General features: G+C 44.2%; 1 protein-coding gene across 1 annotated transcript; it reads left to right on the forward strand.

The window, feature by feature from the left end:
* Positions 1–2124: 2124 nt before the first annotated feature.
* On the forward strand, positions 2125–5685 carry LOC132764490 (uncharacterized). Its single transcript, XM_060758522.2, has 2 exons — positions 2125–2144; positions 4147–5685. Exons 1-2 carry the CDS (start codon positions 2136–2138, stop codon positions 5167–5169), a joined length of 1032 nt encoding a protein of 343 aa, XP_060614505.2. The 5' UTR covers positions 2125–2135; the 3' UTR covers positions 5170–5685.
* Positions 5686–17906: the final 12221 nt, after the last annotated feature.

A 17906-nucleotide genomic window follows, 5' to 3' on the forward strand; every position in this document is an offset into this window, starting at 1 on the left:
AGGACCACGTGGGCTCGTAGGGGAGGAGGCAGTCAAGCAGATAGGCAGGTCCTGAACCGTTTAGAGCTTTATAGGTGATAACCTGCACCTTGTATTGGAACCAGAAGCTTATCGGCAGCCAGTGGAGCTGTTTAAACAGCAGGATTGACCACTCTCTGTAACTTGCTCCAGTTAACAATCTGGCCGCCGATCTTTGCACAAGCTGTAGTTTCCAAACCTTCTTCAAGGGCAGCCCTCCAACACCTGCGCGTCAAGCTAATATTTTTGTTTTGCGTAGATTGATTGAAAGACCCGCAACCCGTCCAAATTGATTGACCAAGTGTATCATTTTAGGAAATTCTTTCAGTGGGTCTTCTGACATTAAAATAATGTCATCCGCAAATAACTTTAGTTTATATATTTTTTTGTTTTTCACTTTTATACCTATTAGGTCTTCATCTTGGTGTAGTTTTCTTGCTAGAATTTCTATTGCGAGTATGAATAATAAGGGTGAGAGGGGGCATCCCTGTCCCACACCTCTCTGTATTGGAAATGATTCGGTCATATCTCAGTTAATTTTAATTTTGGCTCTTTGTTCTGTATATATGGCTTGTATTCCATTAATGAATTTTTCACCGTATCTTAGGTTCTTTAGTAGTTCAATAATAAAATTCCAGTTTAATTTGGAAAAAAACTCATTTTGGATGTAGGGGGCGCTGGTGGTTCAATTCTAGTCACTTCCAAATTTTTCTTTAAAAATTTCAGAACTTTCCAAAACTTCCAAAACTTCCGAATTGATTTATTAATGCAGACATCCATGCGCAGTAGAAAAAACAGCACTGGCACTGGGGAAATTTCAGGGGATTCTCCCTCCCTCATTTTTATACCAATCCCGATGAAACTTGCTACAGTGGTAGAACACATGGACCATTGTTAGCTCACCAAATTTCATAAGCTTTGCTTTTCTACTGATATCTATATTCAAGATTACAAGGGCTTGTTTAACATCTACATGAAACCATTGGAAGAGATCATCTGGAGTTTTGGGGTTAGGTGCCATTTGTAGGCAGATGACACTCAACTCTATCACTCATTTCCACCTGATGCCAAGGATTCCGTCCTGACCCTGAACCAGTGCCTGTCAATTGTGATGGACTGAATGAGGATGAACAAATTGAGATTGAATCCAGACAAGACAGAAGTGCTACTGGTCAGTCGTAGGGCTGATCAGGGTATTGGGCTGCAACGTGTGCTGCCTGCATGCCCCGCTACACATGCACTCTCTTTTCTGCCAGTGCCCACAGGTGAGCACCTCTTACTCTAGAGTAGAAACAGCAGGTGCCAAGTAAGAAGAACACATGTCAGGAAGGGGAGCCAGTGGGTGTGAAGCCCACCCCCCATAATAGTCTGATTTTCAAGCTCTGAAACGAAAGAACCGAAAACAATGTAGACTTACAAAAAATGGATTGGGCCCCCCAACGAAAGCTGGGACACAAAACGGGACAAGGTTTACCCCAAATACAGATGTCTAGTGGCTATGACTTCTCTAATTGAGTTCATCTATCTTTAGTATGGTCTTCCCCTTTTCCTCCTGCCTTCCATCTTCCCTATTACCTTTCTAGCAAGTCCAGTCTTCTCATCATACAGCCAAACCATGACAGCCTCAACTGAGTCATCTTCTGGTGAGACTTCAGCCTTGATTTGCTGTAAGACCCATTCATTTGTCTCTTTAGCAATATCCATAGAACATCTCCAGCACCACATTCCCAATGAGTTGGTTTATTCCTATTTCTTTGTCTCACCTGCTTTCAAACCCGGCAAAATATTGGAACAACGGCTGCCCCATGTAGGTCATCTATGCCTTGGAGTCAACCATCAATGTTAACGGCAACCCTTAGAAGACACACAACCATTCATTCCATGAAATTAAAGACAGAGGAAGGGTGTGTAGGCCAACTCAGTCTACACAATGTTGTTTTTTGGGGAAAAATAAGAAGCAAATTGTAGCTTCATGAGAAAAATAAATAATGGGGTGCTAATGTTGATCTTCCTGTCCATGAGTTGTCCTCCTATTTTCTACGCTCCCAAGGGAGGACTATAAAAAAGGCCAGCAACTCAGAAAACAACCAGAAACATCTCCAGGCTTTCTACCATCCATGGTCCAGGTGAGTCCACCTTCTTTGCTTGTTTTATATGTTTTATATTCACCCAACATAGGACACAAGGATAGGATGATAACACCGGAAAGGTTTGGTGAGAACTTTAAAGGTCAGGATGAGCCAAGAATATTGTCAGCTCAGTCTTGGAACCAATGTGGAATTATGGATTGCTAAAGTTGCCGAGTCAACCCAAGTTGCTAAAGTCATGTGGATTCTAACGAATAAGCAAACTGAAGCTTTTCTGAAAGTTTGGGAACAATTTATTGATTTTTTTAAAGCATTAAGAAACTCAACACATATACAGAAATATATACACACATATACAAAGAAAGGAGGAAGGAAGGAAAGAGAGAAGAAGAGAAAGAGGGAAAGAAGGAGGGAAGGAAAGAAGGAAGGGAAGAAAGAAAGGTAGAAAAGGAAGGAAGGAGATAAGGAAATAAAAAAGTGAAAGAAGGAAACAAAGAGAGGGAAGGAAGGAGGGAGGGAAGGAACGAAAGAGAGAAAGAGGGAGGGAAGGAAGGAAAGAGACAAGGAAGGATGGAACCAAAGAGCAAAGGAAGGGAGCAAAGAAGGAAGCAAAGAGAGGGAAGGAAGGAGAGAAGGAAGGAAAGAGAGAAAGAGGGAGGGAAGGAAGGAAAGAGACAAGGAAGGATGGAACCAAAGAGCAAAGGAAGGGAGCAAAGAAGGAAGCAAAGAGAGGGAAGGAAGGAGAGAAGGAACGAAAGAGAGAAAGAGGGAGGGAGGGAAGGAAGGAAAGAGACAAGGAAGGATGGAACCAAAGAGCAAAGGAAGGGAGCAAAGAAGGAAGCAAAGAGAGGGAAGGAAGGAGAGAAGGAACGAAAGAGAGAAAGAGGGAGGGAAGGAAGGAAGGAAAGAGACAAGGAAGGATGGAACCAAAGAGCAAAGGAAAGGAGCAAAGAAGGAAGCAAAGAGAGGGAAGGAAGGAGAGAAGGAATGAAAGAGAGAAAGAGGGAGGGAAGGAAGGAAGGAAAGAGACAAGGAAGGATGGAACCAAAGAGCAAAGGAAGGGAGCAAAGAAGGAAGCAAAGAGAGGGAAGGAAGGAGAGAAGGAACGAAAGAGAGAAAGAGGGAGGGAAGGAAGGAAGGAAAGAGACAAGGAGGGATGGAACCAAAGAGCAAAGGAAAGGAGCAAAGAAGGAAGCAAAGAGAGGGAAGGAAGGAGAGAAGGAACAAAAGAGAGAAAGAGGGAGGGAAGGAAGGAAGGAAAGAGACAAGGAAGGATGGAACCAAAGAGCAAAGGAAGGGAGCAAAGAAGGAAGCAAAGAGAGGGAAGGAAGGAGAGAAGGAAGGAAAGAGAGAAAGAGGGAGGGAAGGAAGGAAAGAGAAAAGGAAGGATGGAACCAAAGAGCAAATGGAAGGGAACAAAGAAGGAAGCAAAGAGAGGGAAGGAAGAAGAGAAGGAATGAAAGAGAGAAAGATGGAGGGAAGGAAGGAAAGAGACAAGAAAGGATGGAACCAAAGAGCAAAAGGAAGGGAACAAAGAAGGAAGCAAAGAGAGGGAAGGAAGGAGAAAATGAACGAAAGCGAGAAAGAGGAAGGGAAGGAAGGAGACAAGGAAGGATGGAACCAAAGAGCAAAGGAAGGGAGCAAAGAAGGAAGCAAAGAGAGGGAAGGAAGGAGAGAAGGAACGAAAGAGAGAAAGAGGGAGGGAAGGAAGGAAAGAGACAAGGAAGGATGGAACGAAAGAGCAAAGGAAGAGAGCTAAAGTCATGTAGATTCTAACGAATAAGCAAATTGAAGCTTTTTTGAAAGTTTGGAAACAATTTCTTGATTTGTTTAAGCATTAAGAAACTCAACAATGTAATAATCTGTGGTCGTGGTAGTTAGTAATTAGTAGAATTATTCCGTTGAGACTTAATGGTTGACTAATTTGGGTATTTTATTGAAGTTAGGATAGGAGGTGGTCAGAGTTCTGTTCTGTTTTAGTTCTCCCCGTCTTTCTGTTCTGAAAGTGAAGATGTTCTTGCCTTCTCTTCCATTATTCCAGACCCACCACTATCTCCCCAAGATGACTTACTACAGGAGTTTGGGTTACTGTGATCCATGCAGCTACAGCAATGCAAGCAATGGTTACCAACGTTTGTACATCCAAATGCTTCCTTCTGAGTATTACGCATGCACCCCTTGCTGGAACATCCAAGGTCACCAAATCAGTTGTGTCTTCCCTTGGCACAAGATGAGATTTAACTATTGCTCACCTTGCTACAGCTACAACTGTTGCCGTCCTTCCTATCACTGTTACCCACTTTGCCACAACTTAAGATCCAATGACTACATCCCTGAGTACAAATCCACTTCTCCCTGCTATGGTCCCAAAACAAGGCATTACTCCCCTTACTACAGCTTCAAGACCAAAGGACGTACCCATTCTTCCAGCAACAATCAGCGTACTCATCTCTATGGATCCACGTCATGCTCTTACTCCCCTTGTTACAGGACTGAGACCATAAGAGGTACTCCTTACTATAGTAGCAACGAGTGTTCCCCTTGTTATAGTTCCCCATCAAGCAGTTCTTGTTACAACTCCACGACCACAACATGGAGCCCGTGCTATAGTAGTTATGATTCCCCATCAAGCAGCTGCTCCTCTTGTTATACCATCAAGACCCCTTGCTACAACAACCACCAGCGTTCTCCTTGCCACAGATGCTCCACTCCTTACTACACGTCCGGATCCAGATGTAGTCCTGGTTATACCTTCAGACGGTGCTCTCCTTGCTGTAGTTCGAAGTGCTATTCCCCTCACTACAATTCCCCTCACTACCGCTATAGCCAGTGCTTGTCTTGCTATAGGTCCAGACGTCACTCCCCTTACTACCTCTTTGGATCCAGATGTGGTGCTCCTGGCTGTAGAAACAGCCATCACCCCACTTGCGAACGTGCCAGTTACGGATGTCACTCTCCTTCCCACAGCTCCACATGCAGCTCCTCTCACTCCACGTCTTGTACTTACTCATTGAAAAGTAGCTCTTACTCCAGTGGATGCCGAAGATGCTCTTGCCCGTGGTAACACTCATCAGAAACATCTTCAAAATGGAAAGAAACAACCTGCCCAATACCAACAAGCAATCATCAAAGACTGGAGATGGCTTTCCGATACAATGGATTTCTGAAGGTTTTCCATTCCAGCCTTTGAACAACCAGAAGATCTGAAGGGACCAAGGAACAACTTCTAGACCTTCACTAGATGTTCTTCATTACAGTCCTTTTTGTTGTTGTTCACTTGCTCAGTCGCTTCCAACTCTTCATGACCTCATGGACCATCCCTTAATTACAATCCTTAATGCAACAAAATATTTTATTTAATGTCTTGGGCATCCTGAAGGTCAGGTAGAGTCAATGTCAGTGGTGGTGAATGTGCTTTGGGTTTTTGAAGGAACTTGAATGGGTCTGTATCCAAAATTAAAGCTGAAACATGGAGAAAACCCATTGGTGTAGATTTCCTTTCCTTATCCCTTTGTGTGGAATGAAGGAAGGAAGGAAGGAAGGAAGGAAGGAAGGAAGGAAGGAAGGAAGGAAGAAAGGAAGGAAGCATAGTTTTCTCCTGTGGCTTTCCAGAATTGTTCTAGGGATTTTTCTGTTTTCTCATTTTCTCAAAAAGGGATAATGACAAAACAAGGAGGCATCTCGACAAGGTTTGAAAAAAAATGTGGGTGGAAATTATGAACACCACTGGATTTATATAGGACTGGGGCTTTTTGAGTTTCCCAACTAGGGTAAACCAATTGAATCAATTAGATTTATGTTTTGGTTCACCATTCGGCAATTGGGTCACTGGGTCAACTCTGGATGGAGCTGACAAATAGGATTCCCTTCTGAACAATATTAGGGAGACTGAGTAAGAGGAAAAGAGAAAAAAGAAGCAACCATCTCAGTCTTCTTCAGAGATGTCTCTAGGGTTCTACAGAAGGAAACCTCACTGTGTTTGACTAGGATGTTGTTCACTATACATGCCTCTAGATCAGTGGTTCTCAACCTGGGGTTCCCAGATGTTTTTGGCCTTCAAATCCCAGAAATACTAACAGCTGCTAAACTGGCTGGGATTTCTGGAAGTTGTAGGCCAAAAACATCTGGGGACCCAGGTTGAGAACCACTGCAATAGATGTATGTTAGAGTGAATAATCAATATGCGGAAAGCAATAGTCTAAATCGTATCCCATTACTCTTCAACATATATCTTGATCTAGACCAGTAGTTCCCAACCTTTGGTCCACCATGTGTTTTGGACTTCCAGTTCTCAGAAATCCCAGCCAGTTTACCAGCTGGGTTGTTGTAGGTTTTTCAGGCTATATGGCCATGTTCTAGAAGCATTCTCTCTTGACGTTTCACCTGCATCTATGGCAAGCATCCTCAGAGGAGAGAATGCTTCTAGAACAGTGGTTCTCAACCTGGGGTCCCCAGATGTTTTTGGCCTTCAACTCCCAGAAATCCTATCAGCTGGTGAACTGGCTGGGATTTCTGGGAATTGTAGGCCAAAAACATCTGGGGACCCCAGGTTGAGAACCACTTTGTAGGCCCGAAAAACCTACAACAACCCAGTGATTCCAGCCATGAAAGCCTTCAACAATAAGTTTACCAGCTGTTTGGAGTTGTGGGAGATGAAGTCCAAAACAACTGGAAGACCAAAGGTTGGGAACTCCTGATCTAGATCAAGATACATATTGAAGAGTAATGGGATATGATTGAGACTATTGCTTTCCACATATTGCCCATTCACTCTAACTCAAAGTGTCGTAGAAGAGTATTTGCTCACTTGTTTTGTTTGCAATAATGAAAGTTTGAACATTCAAGGAAGGACCTGGGGTATTTCTATAGGAACCAAACAAACCTTTCCTCTTCCCTTCAGCTACAATCCAACCTGAAAGGTAGCTTATCCTCACTAGTAGTTACATTCTCTTGAAGCCAACAGCCTCAGGAGAACATTCAAGTCCTACCAGCTGGGCCATTATCTCTAATTTCTTCAAAAACACTATTGGATGGTTTCCTGGATGTATAGGGATGTGACTGGCAATGTGGGGTGGAATTAGGAATGGGGAAATGTTTCAGTCTGGTAGAGTTGTTTCATATTGGTTTTTGAGTGTCAACGTTTTCTTAATTTCCTTGAGTGGGAATTTACTTCTACAGTGTATCTATCTAACCCAGTGGTTCTCAACCTATGGGTCCCCAGGTGTTTTGGCCTACAACTCCCAGAAATCTCAGCCAGTTTACCAGCTGTTAGGATTTCTGGGAGTTGAAGGCCAAAACATCTGGGGACCCAAAGGTTGAGAACCACTGATCTAACCATTTCCTGCCCATCTGCCTCCTGTGCCTTGGAGTGTATTTCCCAAAACTATTTGCACTTCTGTGGCTCATATTAATATGCAGATGGGCATTTTGTACATTGTTTTGCCTCCAAAACCTCCTGTAAGCCTTAGAAAGGGATGTGCAAGACAAGGTGTGCATTTTCCAGGAAGAAAGGAGAAAATGCAACCTTTGTTCCGTTTCCTTGAATTCAATAAGATGTCTTCCCATTGCTAAGAGTGCATTTATTGTTGTTGTTGTTCATTTGTTCAGTCATTTCTGACTCTTCGTGACCTCATGGACCAGCCCACACCAGAGCTCCCTGTCGGCCGTCACCACCCCCAGCTCCTTCAAGGTCAAGCCAGTCACTTCAAGGATGCCATCCCTCCATCTTGCCCTTGGTTGCCCCCCTCTTCCTTTTTTCCTTCCATTTTTCCCAGCATAATTGTCTTCTCTAAGCTTTACTGTCTTCTCATGATGTGTCAGCCAGGGCCACCCCCAGCTCCTTCAGAGTCAGGCCAGTCACTGCAAGGATCCCATCCATCCATCTTGCCCTTGCTCGGCCATTCTTCCTTTTTCCTTCCATTTTCTCCAGCATCATTGCCTTCTCAAAGCTTTACTGTCTTCTCATGATGTGTCAGCCATGGCCACCCCCAGCTCCTTCAGAGTCAAGCCAGTCACTGCAAGGATCCCATCCATCCATCTTGCCCTTGGTCGGCACCTCTTCCTTTTTCCTTCCGTTTTCTCCAGCATCATTGTCTTCTCTAAGCTTTCCTGTCTTCTCATGGTGTGGCCAAAGTACTTCATCTTGGCTTCTACTATCCTTCCCTCCAATGAGCAGTCAGGCTTTATTTCCTGAAGTATGGACTGGTTGGATCTTCTCGCAGTCCAAGGCACTCTCAGAACTTTCCTCCAGCACCACAGTTCAAAAGCATCGCTCTTCCTTTGCTTAGTCTTCCCTATGGTCCAGCTCTCACATCCGTAGGTGACTATGGGGCATACCATTGCTTTGACTATGCGGATCTTTGTTGCCAGTGTGATGTCTCTACTCTTCACTATTTTATCGATATTAGACATTGCTCTCCTCCCAAGAAGGAAGCGTCTTCTGATTTCCTGGCCACAGTCTGCACCTGCACTCATCTTTGCACCTAGAAATACAAAGTCTGTCACGGCCTCCACAATTTCTCCCTCTATTTCCCAATTGTCAATCATTCTTGTTGCCATCATCTTGGTTTTTCTGATGTTTAGCTGCAACCCAGCTTTTGCGCTTTCTTCTTTCACCTTGATTAGAAGGCTCCTCAGCTCCTCCTCTCTTTCAGCCATCAAAGTGGTGTCATCTGCATATCTGAGCTTGTTAATGTTTCTTCCAGCAATTTTTACCCCAACCTTGCATTAGTCAAATCCCGCACATCGCATGATGTGTTCTGCGTACAAGTTGAATAGGTTGGGGGAGAGGATACAACCCTGCCGTATGCCTTTCCCATTTACACTGTAGAATTAATGCTATGGAGTTGTAGTTTTACATATCCTTGTCTGCCAAAGATTTCTGTTGCCTAACCAAACTAAATTTTCACAATTTCATAGTATTTTTAGCCAAGACAGTCAAAGTGGTGTCTAACTGCATTGATTCTACAGTGTAGGTGTATCCCAGGTCTACTTACAATCTGATAGAGGGATTTGAAGGTGGATATCAAGGGAAACATTGCTTTGTGTCTCTATTGGTTGCCACCATACAGATGGCTCTTCCAAATTCAAGCAGCATAGTTGGCTACTGATATCTCCATGGTTGGACTCTTCCCAACCAGTAGAGCACCAGTCCTCAACCAGCATGGATTCCATCTTTCCATCTCAACTGATCTGACAATAGAGTAGATATTGCCACAGTGATACATAACCATGACATGTTCTGTCCTGAAACCAAAGATCTGTAGTCATAGTTAACTAAAGATGGATATGTTGTTGTAGGTTTTTTCGGGCTATATGGCCATGTTCTAGAGGCATTCTCTCCTGACGTTTCACCTGCGTCTATGGCAAGCATCCTCAGAGGTAGTGTGGCCAGCCACAACAATATTTATTACGGTCCATGCACCAAGCATGGTGGGACACTGACACCTCCAACATGGAGGCCACCTTGTGTTCCATAAGTAACAACGGGGCTGTTAGGATTGGGAATAGGGAAGTGTCCACTGGCAGCCAGGGTGCTGGGATTGCTCCGCTTCCATCATGATTCACCACGGAAGCTGACGAATCATGGTGCTAAATCTTGTTCATGTCATGAAGTCCTTAGTCTTTGTAGACTGAGTCATGAAATAACCTGATTGGGAGACATTGTCATCTCAGATGTCTCCCCATGTCTTCCTGTGTGCAAATATAATGTTACTTTTCTGTTCAGGTTGCCCCTTTCCGGTTGTCTATGTATCAACTTCCCGACATTGAAAAGTGTTATCTGCCCAAGTTCAATGGTCCTTCTCCCATTGGTTTCACTACCTCATCATATGGGACAATTGAATAATCTCAAAACGCTACTGACCCCGTTCGCCCATAGAGCCCTACATCACCCTTCAAATGACCTACAGTTACTTCCACTGGGGCTCTGTGGGCAAACTGGCATGGGAATGTGATGGGATGCTGACACCACCAACATGAGGGTCACCTCACGCTCCATAAAACAACAACAACAATATAGCCCCATAGACCCATCAGTGAACAAACAGTTATTAATAAATTCTTCCATCCCAGAGTTCAAGATTAATATACATAGGGCGTGTCAATCAATCTGGATGCCTAACTGTTCAATTATATGTATTTATGTTGAGAGGAGAATCCTATTTTGGTGGCAATTCATCCAGTGGTTTTTGAGTTATGTTAATCCCACAAATGAACATTACATTTTTATTTATATAGATGATTGTCTACTATGGGCGCATGAGGCAAGATACTGGACTTGATGGATGTTTGATCTGATCATGCAAGGTGGTTTACTTATGTGCAGAATGTTGGGGAAATGCATAGGTAGGAAGGAAAGGTCTTCCAAATGTCTAGGTGGCCACCAGCTGGCACTTTGAGAATCATTCAAGAGTAACAGTTCGAACCCCTTGGAGAAATAAAAGCAATAACAGAGGATGACTTGGTGTGAGATATAGGCTTTATTGCATGACACATAACAGGCTTATAGTATGAGAATGGTTCTTCCTTTGAGGCTGGACAGTTAATTAGAGGGATGTTCTCTCTATCTATCTTCAATTCCAATAAATGGTCATCCTCCCTGTTGGTTCCTTCAGTCTGATAGTGGAGAAAGTGCTTGAGAAGATGGGTTGGCCAGACCACTGGTGGAAGGGGAAATGGGTCATGTCAACATGGGTCTATGAGTATTTACAAAGATTGTTCCAGTTCAGTCTTTCAAAAAATGGATAATTTAATAAATTAATTGATTATCGAATGCCTGCCAACCCAGGATTCAAGGTGGGTTGGAGATGTGATGACCTCCTCCTTCTCCAAAATCCTGGTCCAACCACATTAGTCATGCATTTGATGCTACATCTTCCATTCCATGCGGAGTTTAGAAGAACCCACAATAACCTCCATAACAGCCTCCGCCGTAGCTTCCACCATATCCATAACTTCTTGAAGGGAAGTTTCTTCTTGACCCATACCCACACCGGAAGGCACGGGGGTTATAGCAGCCTCCCCTGTTAGTGTACCGGTAACCATAACTGCATGGCTGGAGGCCAGGGTAACCATACCTGGAGCCATAACCATAGTTCAAGGAGCCTTGGTTACCGTAGCCATAGCCTCCATAACCACCGTAGCCATAGCCATAGCCATAGCCTCCATAACCACAGCCATATTGGGGATAGTAAGGTTGGTAGTAGGGCTGGTAGCAGGGTTCATAGTATGGTGGATAGCAGCCTAGGTCTCCGTAGAAACCCATCTTCCTGACAGAGAAGGTGACCTGAAACAAGAGGAAGAAAAGTCAACAGTGACCCATATTCTACAAGAATGAAGGAAGTTGAACCCAAATTTAATGTTTGTGGCTCAATGTTATGGAGTTCTTGGAGTTGTACTTTGATGAGGCACCAGAACTTCTGGGCAGAGAAGGCTTCCAGGATTCCATAGCATGGAGACATCGCATTTACAGCAAGGTCAAGTGGCATTCATTCTACAATGGGGAAGCACCCTTAGAAGATACCACGCATTGCTGTTGCCCACATGGGGGTTCTGTTTGGGAGGTTCTATCGTTGGTGGTGTTCAGAATGCTCTTTGATTGTAGGTGAACTACAAATCCCAGCAACTACAACTCCCAAATGTCAAGATTCTATTTTCTCCAAACTCTACCAGTGTTCACTTTTGGACATATTGAGTATTCATGTAGAGTTTGGTCCAGATTCTTCATTGTTTGAGTCCACAGTGATATCTGGATGTAGGTGAACTACAACTCCCAAACTCAACGTCAATGCCCACCAAAATCTTGGAGTGTTTTCTGTTGATCATGGGAGTTCTGTGTCCATAGATTGGTTCAGTTCCATTGTAGGTGGGGTTCAGAATGCTATTTGATTGTAGATGAACTATAAATCCCAGCAACTACAACTCCCAAGTGACAAAATCAATTCTTTTGAGTGAAGGATATACATTGGAATGTTAGGCATCTTGTGTCCAAATGTGGTGTCAAGTCGTCCAGTGGTTTTCGAGTTCTGTTAATCCCACAAACGAACATTACATTTTTATTTTTATAGACTAGCTGTACCCGCCACGCGTTGCTGTGGCCAACCTTCCCTCCTCTTTCTCTCCTATTTTCCTGCTAGGCTTGGGTAACTACGGAAAAATTTGGTTCTAAACTCGTTTCATTTTTAGGGGGCCCTTGCATTTCGTTTTTTTAAAGAATTCCGAATTTTTCCTTTAAAAAAGTTCAAAATATACGAAATTTCGTAAAATTACGAATCGATTCGTTAATGGCGGATGCAATTGCGTAATATGCTAAAAAAACCTCCAAATGGGAGAGGGGGAACTTCTGAAGCTTCCCTCTCCCTCTGTTGTTGACTGTTGGTGTGATAAAACAAACAACAACTATAAAACTTGCACCAGACATACGGAAATAATTACGAAACAATTTTGAACCAATTACGAAACAATTACGAAACAATACTAAATAAATTGGAAAAATTGTTTCAATTTTTAATTACTCCTCACAGTAGTCCTGCATGGCTCAATATTGGATCGTAAGCTAATTTAAATACGAATTAATAACGAATTACGAAATTAACGAACGAAACCGCCCAAGCCTATTTCCTACCCTTCTTTCCCTCCCTCTTTCCTTCCTTCCCTCTTTTTCTTTCCCTTCCTCTTTCTTCCTTCTCTACCTGTTTCTTTTCTCGCTTCCTTTGCTCTTTGATTCTATCCTTCCTTGTCTCTTTCTTTCCTTCCCTCCCTCTTTCTCTACTTCTTTCTTTCTCTCCTTCCTTCCCTCCCTCTTTCCTTCCTTCCCTCTTTTTCTTTCCCTTCCTCTTTCTTCCTTCTCTACCTGTTTCTTTTCTCGCTTCCTTTGCTCTTTGATTCTATCCTTCCTTGTCTCTTTCCTTCCTTCCTTCCCTCCCTCTTTCTCTACTTCTTTCTTTCTCTCCTTCCTTCCCTCCCTCTTCCCTTCCTTCCCTCTTTTTCTTTCCCTTCCTCTTTCTTCCTTCTCTACCTGTTTCTTTTCTCACTTCCTTTGCTCTTTGATTCTATCCTTCCTTGTCTCTTTCTTTCCTTCCTTCCCTCCCTCTTTCTCTATTTCGTTCCTTCTCTCCTTTCTTCTCTACACTTCTTTCTTTCCTTCCTTCTCTCCTTCCCTCCTTCTTTCTCTTCTTTCCGTCTTTCTCTCCCTCCTTCTCTACTTACTTCCTTCTCTACCGTCCTTTCTTTCCTTCCTTCTCTCATTCCTTCCTTCTTTCTCTCTTTCTCTCCCTCCTTCTCTCCCTCCTTCTCTACCTTTTTTTCTTTCCTTCTTTCTCTCTCCTCCTTTTCTCCCTCCTTCTTCCTTCCCTCTTTCACTTTTTTATTTCCTTCTCTCCTTCCTTCCTTCTCTACCTTTCTCTCATTCCTTCTCTCCTTCCCTCCTTCTCTCCCTCTTTCCTTCCTTCCTTCTCTCCTTCCCTCCTTCTTTCTCTCTTTCTCTCCCTTCTTCTCTACCCTTTCTTCTTTCCTTCTTTCTCTCCCCTCTTTCTCTCCCTCTTTCTCTCCCTCCTTCTCTCCTTCCTTCCTTCTCTACCCTCCTTTCTTTCCTTCCTTCTCTCCTTCCCTCCTTCTTTCCCTGTATCTCTCCCTTCTTCTCTCCTTCCTTCTTTAACCTTTTTTCTTTCCTTCTTTCTCTCTCCTCCTTCTCTCTCTCCTTCTTCCTTCCCTCTTTCACTTTTTTATTTCCTTCTCTCCTTCCTTCCTTCTCTACCTTTCTCTCATTCCTTCTCTCCTTCCCTCCTTCTCTCCCTCTTTCTTTCCTTCATTCTCTCCTTCCCTCCTTCTTTCTCTCTTTCTCTCCCTCCTTCTCTCCTTCTTCTCTACCTTTTTTTCTTTCCTTCTTTCTCTCCCCTCTTTCTCTCCCTCTTTCTCTCCCTCCTTCTTCCTTTCCCCTTTCTGTGTATGTGTTTTGTGTGCATGCATGCATATATGTGTGTGTATATGTGTGTTTGCCTATACATGTGGTTTAGCGTTGTGATGTAATTTTTGGTTTTTGTAAATATTGTATTGTCGAAGGCTTTCATGGCCGGAATCACTGGGTTGTTGTAGGTTTTTTCGGGCTATATGGCCATGTTCTAGAAGCATTCTCTCCTGATGCTTCGCCTGCATCTATGGCAAGCATCCTCAGAGGTAGTGGATGCTTGCAATAGATGCAGGCAAAACATCAGGAGAGAATGCCTCTAGACCATGGCCATATAGTCCGAAAAATCCGACAACAACCCAAATAAATATTGTTGTTTGAGAGCTACTATTAAAAATAGTCCTAACTCATCTATACCCCGTACTGTACCATATGGTAAACTTGTATTGACTTGATATTAATATTGAAATATAGTAACTAAAATACAGAAAAAATGAATTATATATCACAGTTTTACAATTTAAAAAAATAACTTAATGAAAATAGTTTGCAATTTTAGTTAAATAGCATTTAAAACTGATTTTATTTCAATTTTTTAATTCAATTTTTTAAAATATTATTTCTTTGATTTGATTTTGTGTTTCCAGATTGCTAGAGAGTTCTGGTTGCTTGAATTCCAGTTAACTGAAAGTTTACTGTATATCAGTGTTCCTCATTGTATAACACTATTAAAAGGCCACCTTTTGATATAAGATTTCAGCAACGACGTACGAAGACTAGCTCAAATTGTCGTTTCTAATCCCACCCAAATGTGAACGTTTCCAGACAGATGCATCCCATTCTTATAAACCGTATTGTACTCACCGGTTTTCAGAGGAATGTGGGGATATTGGGGGGGTGCCGACACCAACACGCTTATATGTATCCCTATTCACCCCTGGGGTGAATGAAACATACCTTTGCTCTACCAGTTTTAATTAGCTCACGAACAAACAAGAAAATGCAACCTGAAACTTTGTGCACCGCTGTAATTATATTTTCCTTCTCCTTCTTACTCAGAATCATTGGTTTATCAGCCAAGCGATGCCTAACGCAGCGTGCTGGAGGGACGCCAAGGGAAGGTTTAATGACAAATAATACAAACCTGTTATGTTATTATTATTATTATTTGGGAGACATCAAAGAGCTTTATGGTCCCCAGAAGGCGGCAATCTTCCAAGGACAACTTATTATCATGCGCCGACCGAGGTTGAAATAAATATATAATTTTGACCTTTTGCAAGGTTTCAGATCGTCAAGTGAGATAATCCAAACCGCGTGGCATTGAAAGAAAGAGTAAAGAAGGGAGCCAAAGAGACAGTTCCATCTTGTCTCCTGCGACATCAGAGCCCTTCCCCAGAGTAAAGAAGGGACCCGAGAAGACAGTTCCATCTTATCTCCTGTGACATCAGAGCCCTTCCCCCAGAGTAAAGAAGGGAGCTGAGAAGACAGTTCCATCTTGTCTCCTGTAACATCAGAGCCCTTCCCCCAGCATCAATGGCCACTCTGGGGCCAGAGTAAAGATGGGAGACAAAAAGACAGTTCCACCTTGTCTCCTGCAACATCAGAGTCCCTCCCCTAGAGTAAAAAAGGGAACCTAGAAGACAGTTCCATCTTGTCTCCTGCGACATCAGAGTCCATCCCCCAGAGTAAAGAAGGGAGCTGAGAAGACAGTTCCATCTTGTCTCCTGCGACATCAGAGTCCTCCCCAGAGTAAAGAAGGAAGCCGAGAAGACAGTTCCATCTTGTCTCCTACAACATCAGTGTCCCTCCCCCAGAGTAAAGAAGGGAGCAGAGAAGACAGTTCCATCTTGTCTCCTGCGACTTCAGAGTCCTCCCCTAGAGTAAAGAAGGGAGCCGAGAAGACAGTTCCATCTTGTCTCCTGTGACATCAGAGTCCAACCCCCAGAGTAAAGAAGGGAGTCGAGAAGACGATTCCATCTTGTCTCCTGTGACATCAGAGTCCTTACCCCAGAATAAAGAAGGAAGCCGAGAAGACAGTTCCATCTTGTCTCCTGCGACATTAGTGTCCCTCCCCCAGAGTAAAGAAGGGAGCCGAGAAGACAGTTTCATCTTATCTCCTGCGACATCATAGCCCTTCCCCCAGCACCAACGGCCACTCTGAGGCCAGAGTAAAGAAGGGAGCCAAGAAGACAGTTCCGTCTTGTCTCCTGTGACATCAGAGTCCATCCCCCAGAGTAAAGAAGGGAGCCGAGAAGACAGTTCCATCTTGTCTCCTGTGACATCAGTGTCCCTCCCCCAGAGTAAAGAAGGGAGCCGAGAAGACAGTTCCATCTTGTCTCCTGTGACATCAGTGTCCCTCCCCCAGAGTAAAGAAGGGAGCCGAGAAGACAGTTCCATCTTGTCTCCTGTGACATCAGAGTCCTTATCCCAGAATAAAGAAGGGAGCTGAGAAGAGAGTTCCATCTTGTCTCCTGCGACATCAGAGCCCTCCCCCAGAGTAAAGAAGGGAGCCAAGAAGACAGTTCCATCTTGTCTCCTGTGACATCAGAGCCCTCCCCCAGAGTAAAGAAGGGAGCCAAGAAGACAGTTCCATCTTGTCTCCTGCGACATCAGTGTCCCTCCCCCAGAGTAAAGAAGGGAGCCAAGAAGACAGTTCCATCTTGTCTCCTGCGACATCAGTGTCCCTCCCGCAGAGTAAAGGAGCCGAGAAGAGAGTTCCATCTTGTCTCCTGTGACATCAGAGCCCTCCCCCAGAGTAAAGAAGGGAGCTGAGAAGACAGTTCCATCTTGTCTCCTGTGACATCGGAATCCCTCCCCCAGAGTAAAGAAAGAAGCCGAGAAGACAGTTCCATCTTGTCTCCTGCGACATCAGTGTCCCTCCCCCACGGTAAAGAAGGGAGCCAAGAAGACAGTTCCATCTTATCTCCTGCGACATCATAGCCCTTCCCCCAGCACCAACGGCCACTCTGAGGCCAGAGTAAAGAAGGGAGCCAAGAAGACAGTTCCGTCTTGTCTCCTGTGACATCAGAGTCCATCCCCCAGAGTAAAGAAGGGAGCCGAGAAGACAGTTCCATCTTGTCTCCTGTGACATCAGTGTCCCTCCCCCAGAGTAAAGAAGGGAGCCGAGAAGACAGTTCCATCTTGTCTCCTGTGACATCAGTGTCCCTCCCCCAGAGTAAAGAAGGGAGCCGAGAAGACAGTTCCATCTTGTCTCCTGTGACATCAGAGTCCTTATCCCAGAATAAAGAAGGGAGCCGAGAAGACAGTTCCATCTTGTCTCCTGCGACATCAGATCCTCCGCCAGAGTAAAGAAGGGAGCCGAGAAGACAGTTCCATCTTGTCTCCTGCGACATCAGAGCCCTCCCCCAGAGTAAAGAAGGGAGCCAAGAAGACAGTTCCATCTTGTCTCCTGCGACATCAGTGTCCGTCCCCCAGAGTAAAGAAGGGAGCCAAGAAGACAGTTCCATCTTGTCTCCTGTGACATCAGAGTCCTTACCCCAGAATCAAGAAGGAAGCCGAGAAGACAGTTCCATCTTGTCTCCTGCGACATCAGTGTCCCTCCCCCAGAGTAAAGAAGGGAGCCAAGAAGACAGTTCCATTTTGTCTCCTGTGACATCAGAATCCCTCCCCCAGAGAAAGGAAAGGAGCTGAGAGGACAGTTTCATCTTATCTCCTGTGACATCGGAATCCCTCCCCCAGAGAAAGGAAAGGAGCTGAGAGGACAGTTCCATCTTGTCTCCTGTAATATCAGAGCCCTTGCCCCAGCTCCAATGGCCACTCTGGGGCCAGAGTAAAGAAGGGAGCCAAGAAGACAGTTCCATGTTGTCTCCTGCGACATCAGAGTCCTCCCCCAGAGTAAAGAAGGGACCAGAGAAGACAGTTCCATCTTGTCT

Source organism: Anolis sagrei, chromosome 12, assembly GCF_037176765.1.
Source record: "Anolis sagrei isolate rAnoSag1 chromosome 12, rAnoSag1.mat, whole genome shotgun sequence".
Classification (NCBI taxonomy): domain Eukaryota; kingdom Metazoa; phylum Chordata; class Lepidosauria; order Squamata; family Dactyloidae; genus Anolis; species Anolis sagrei.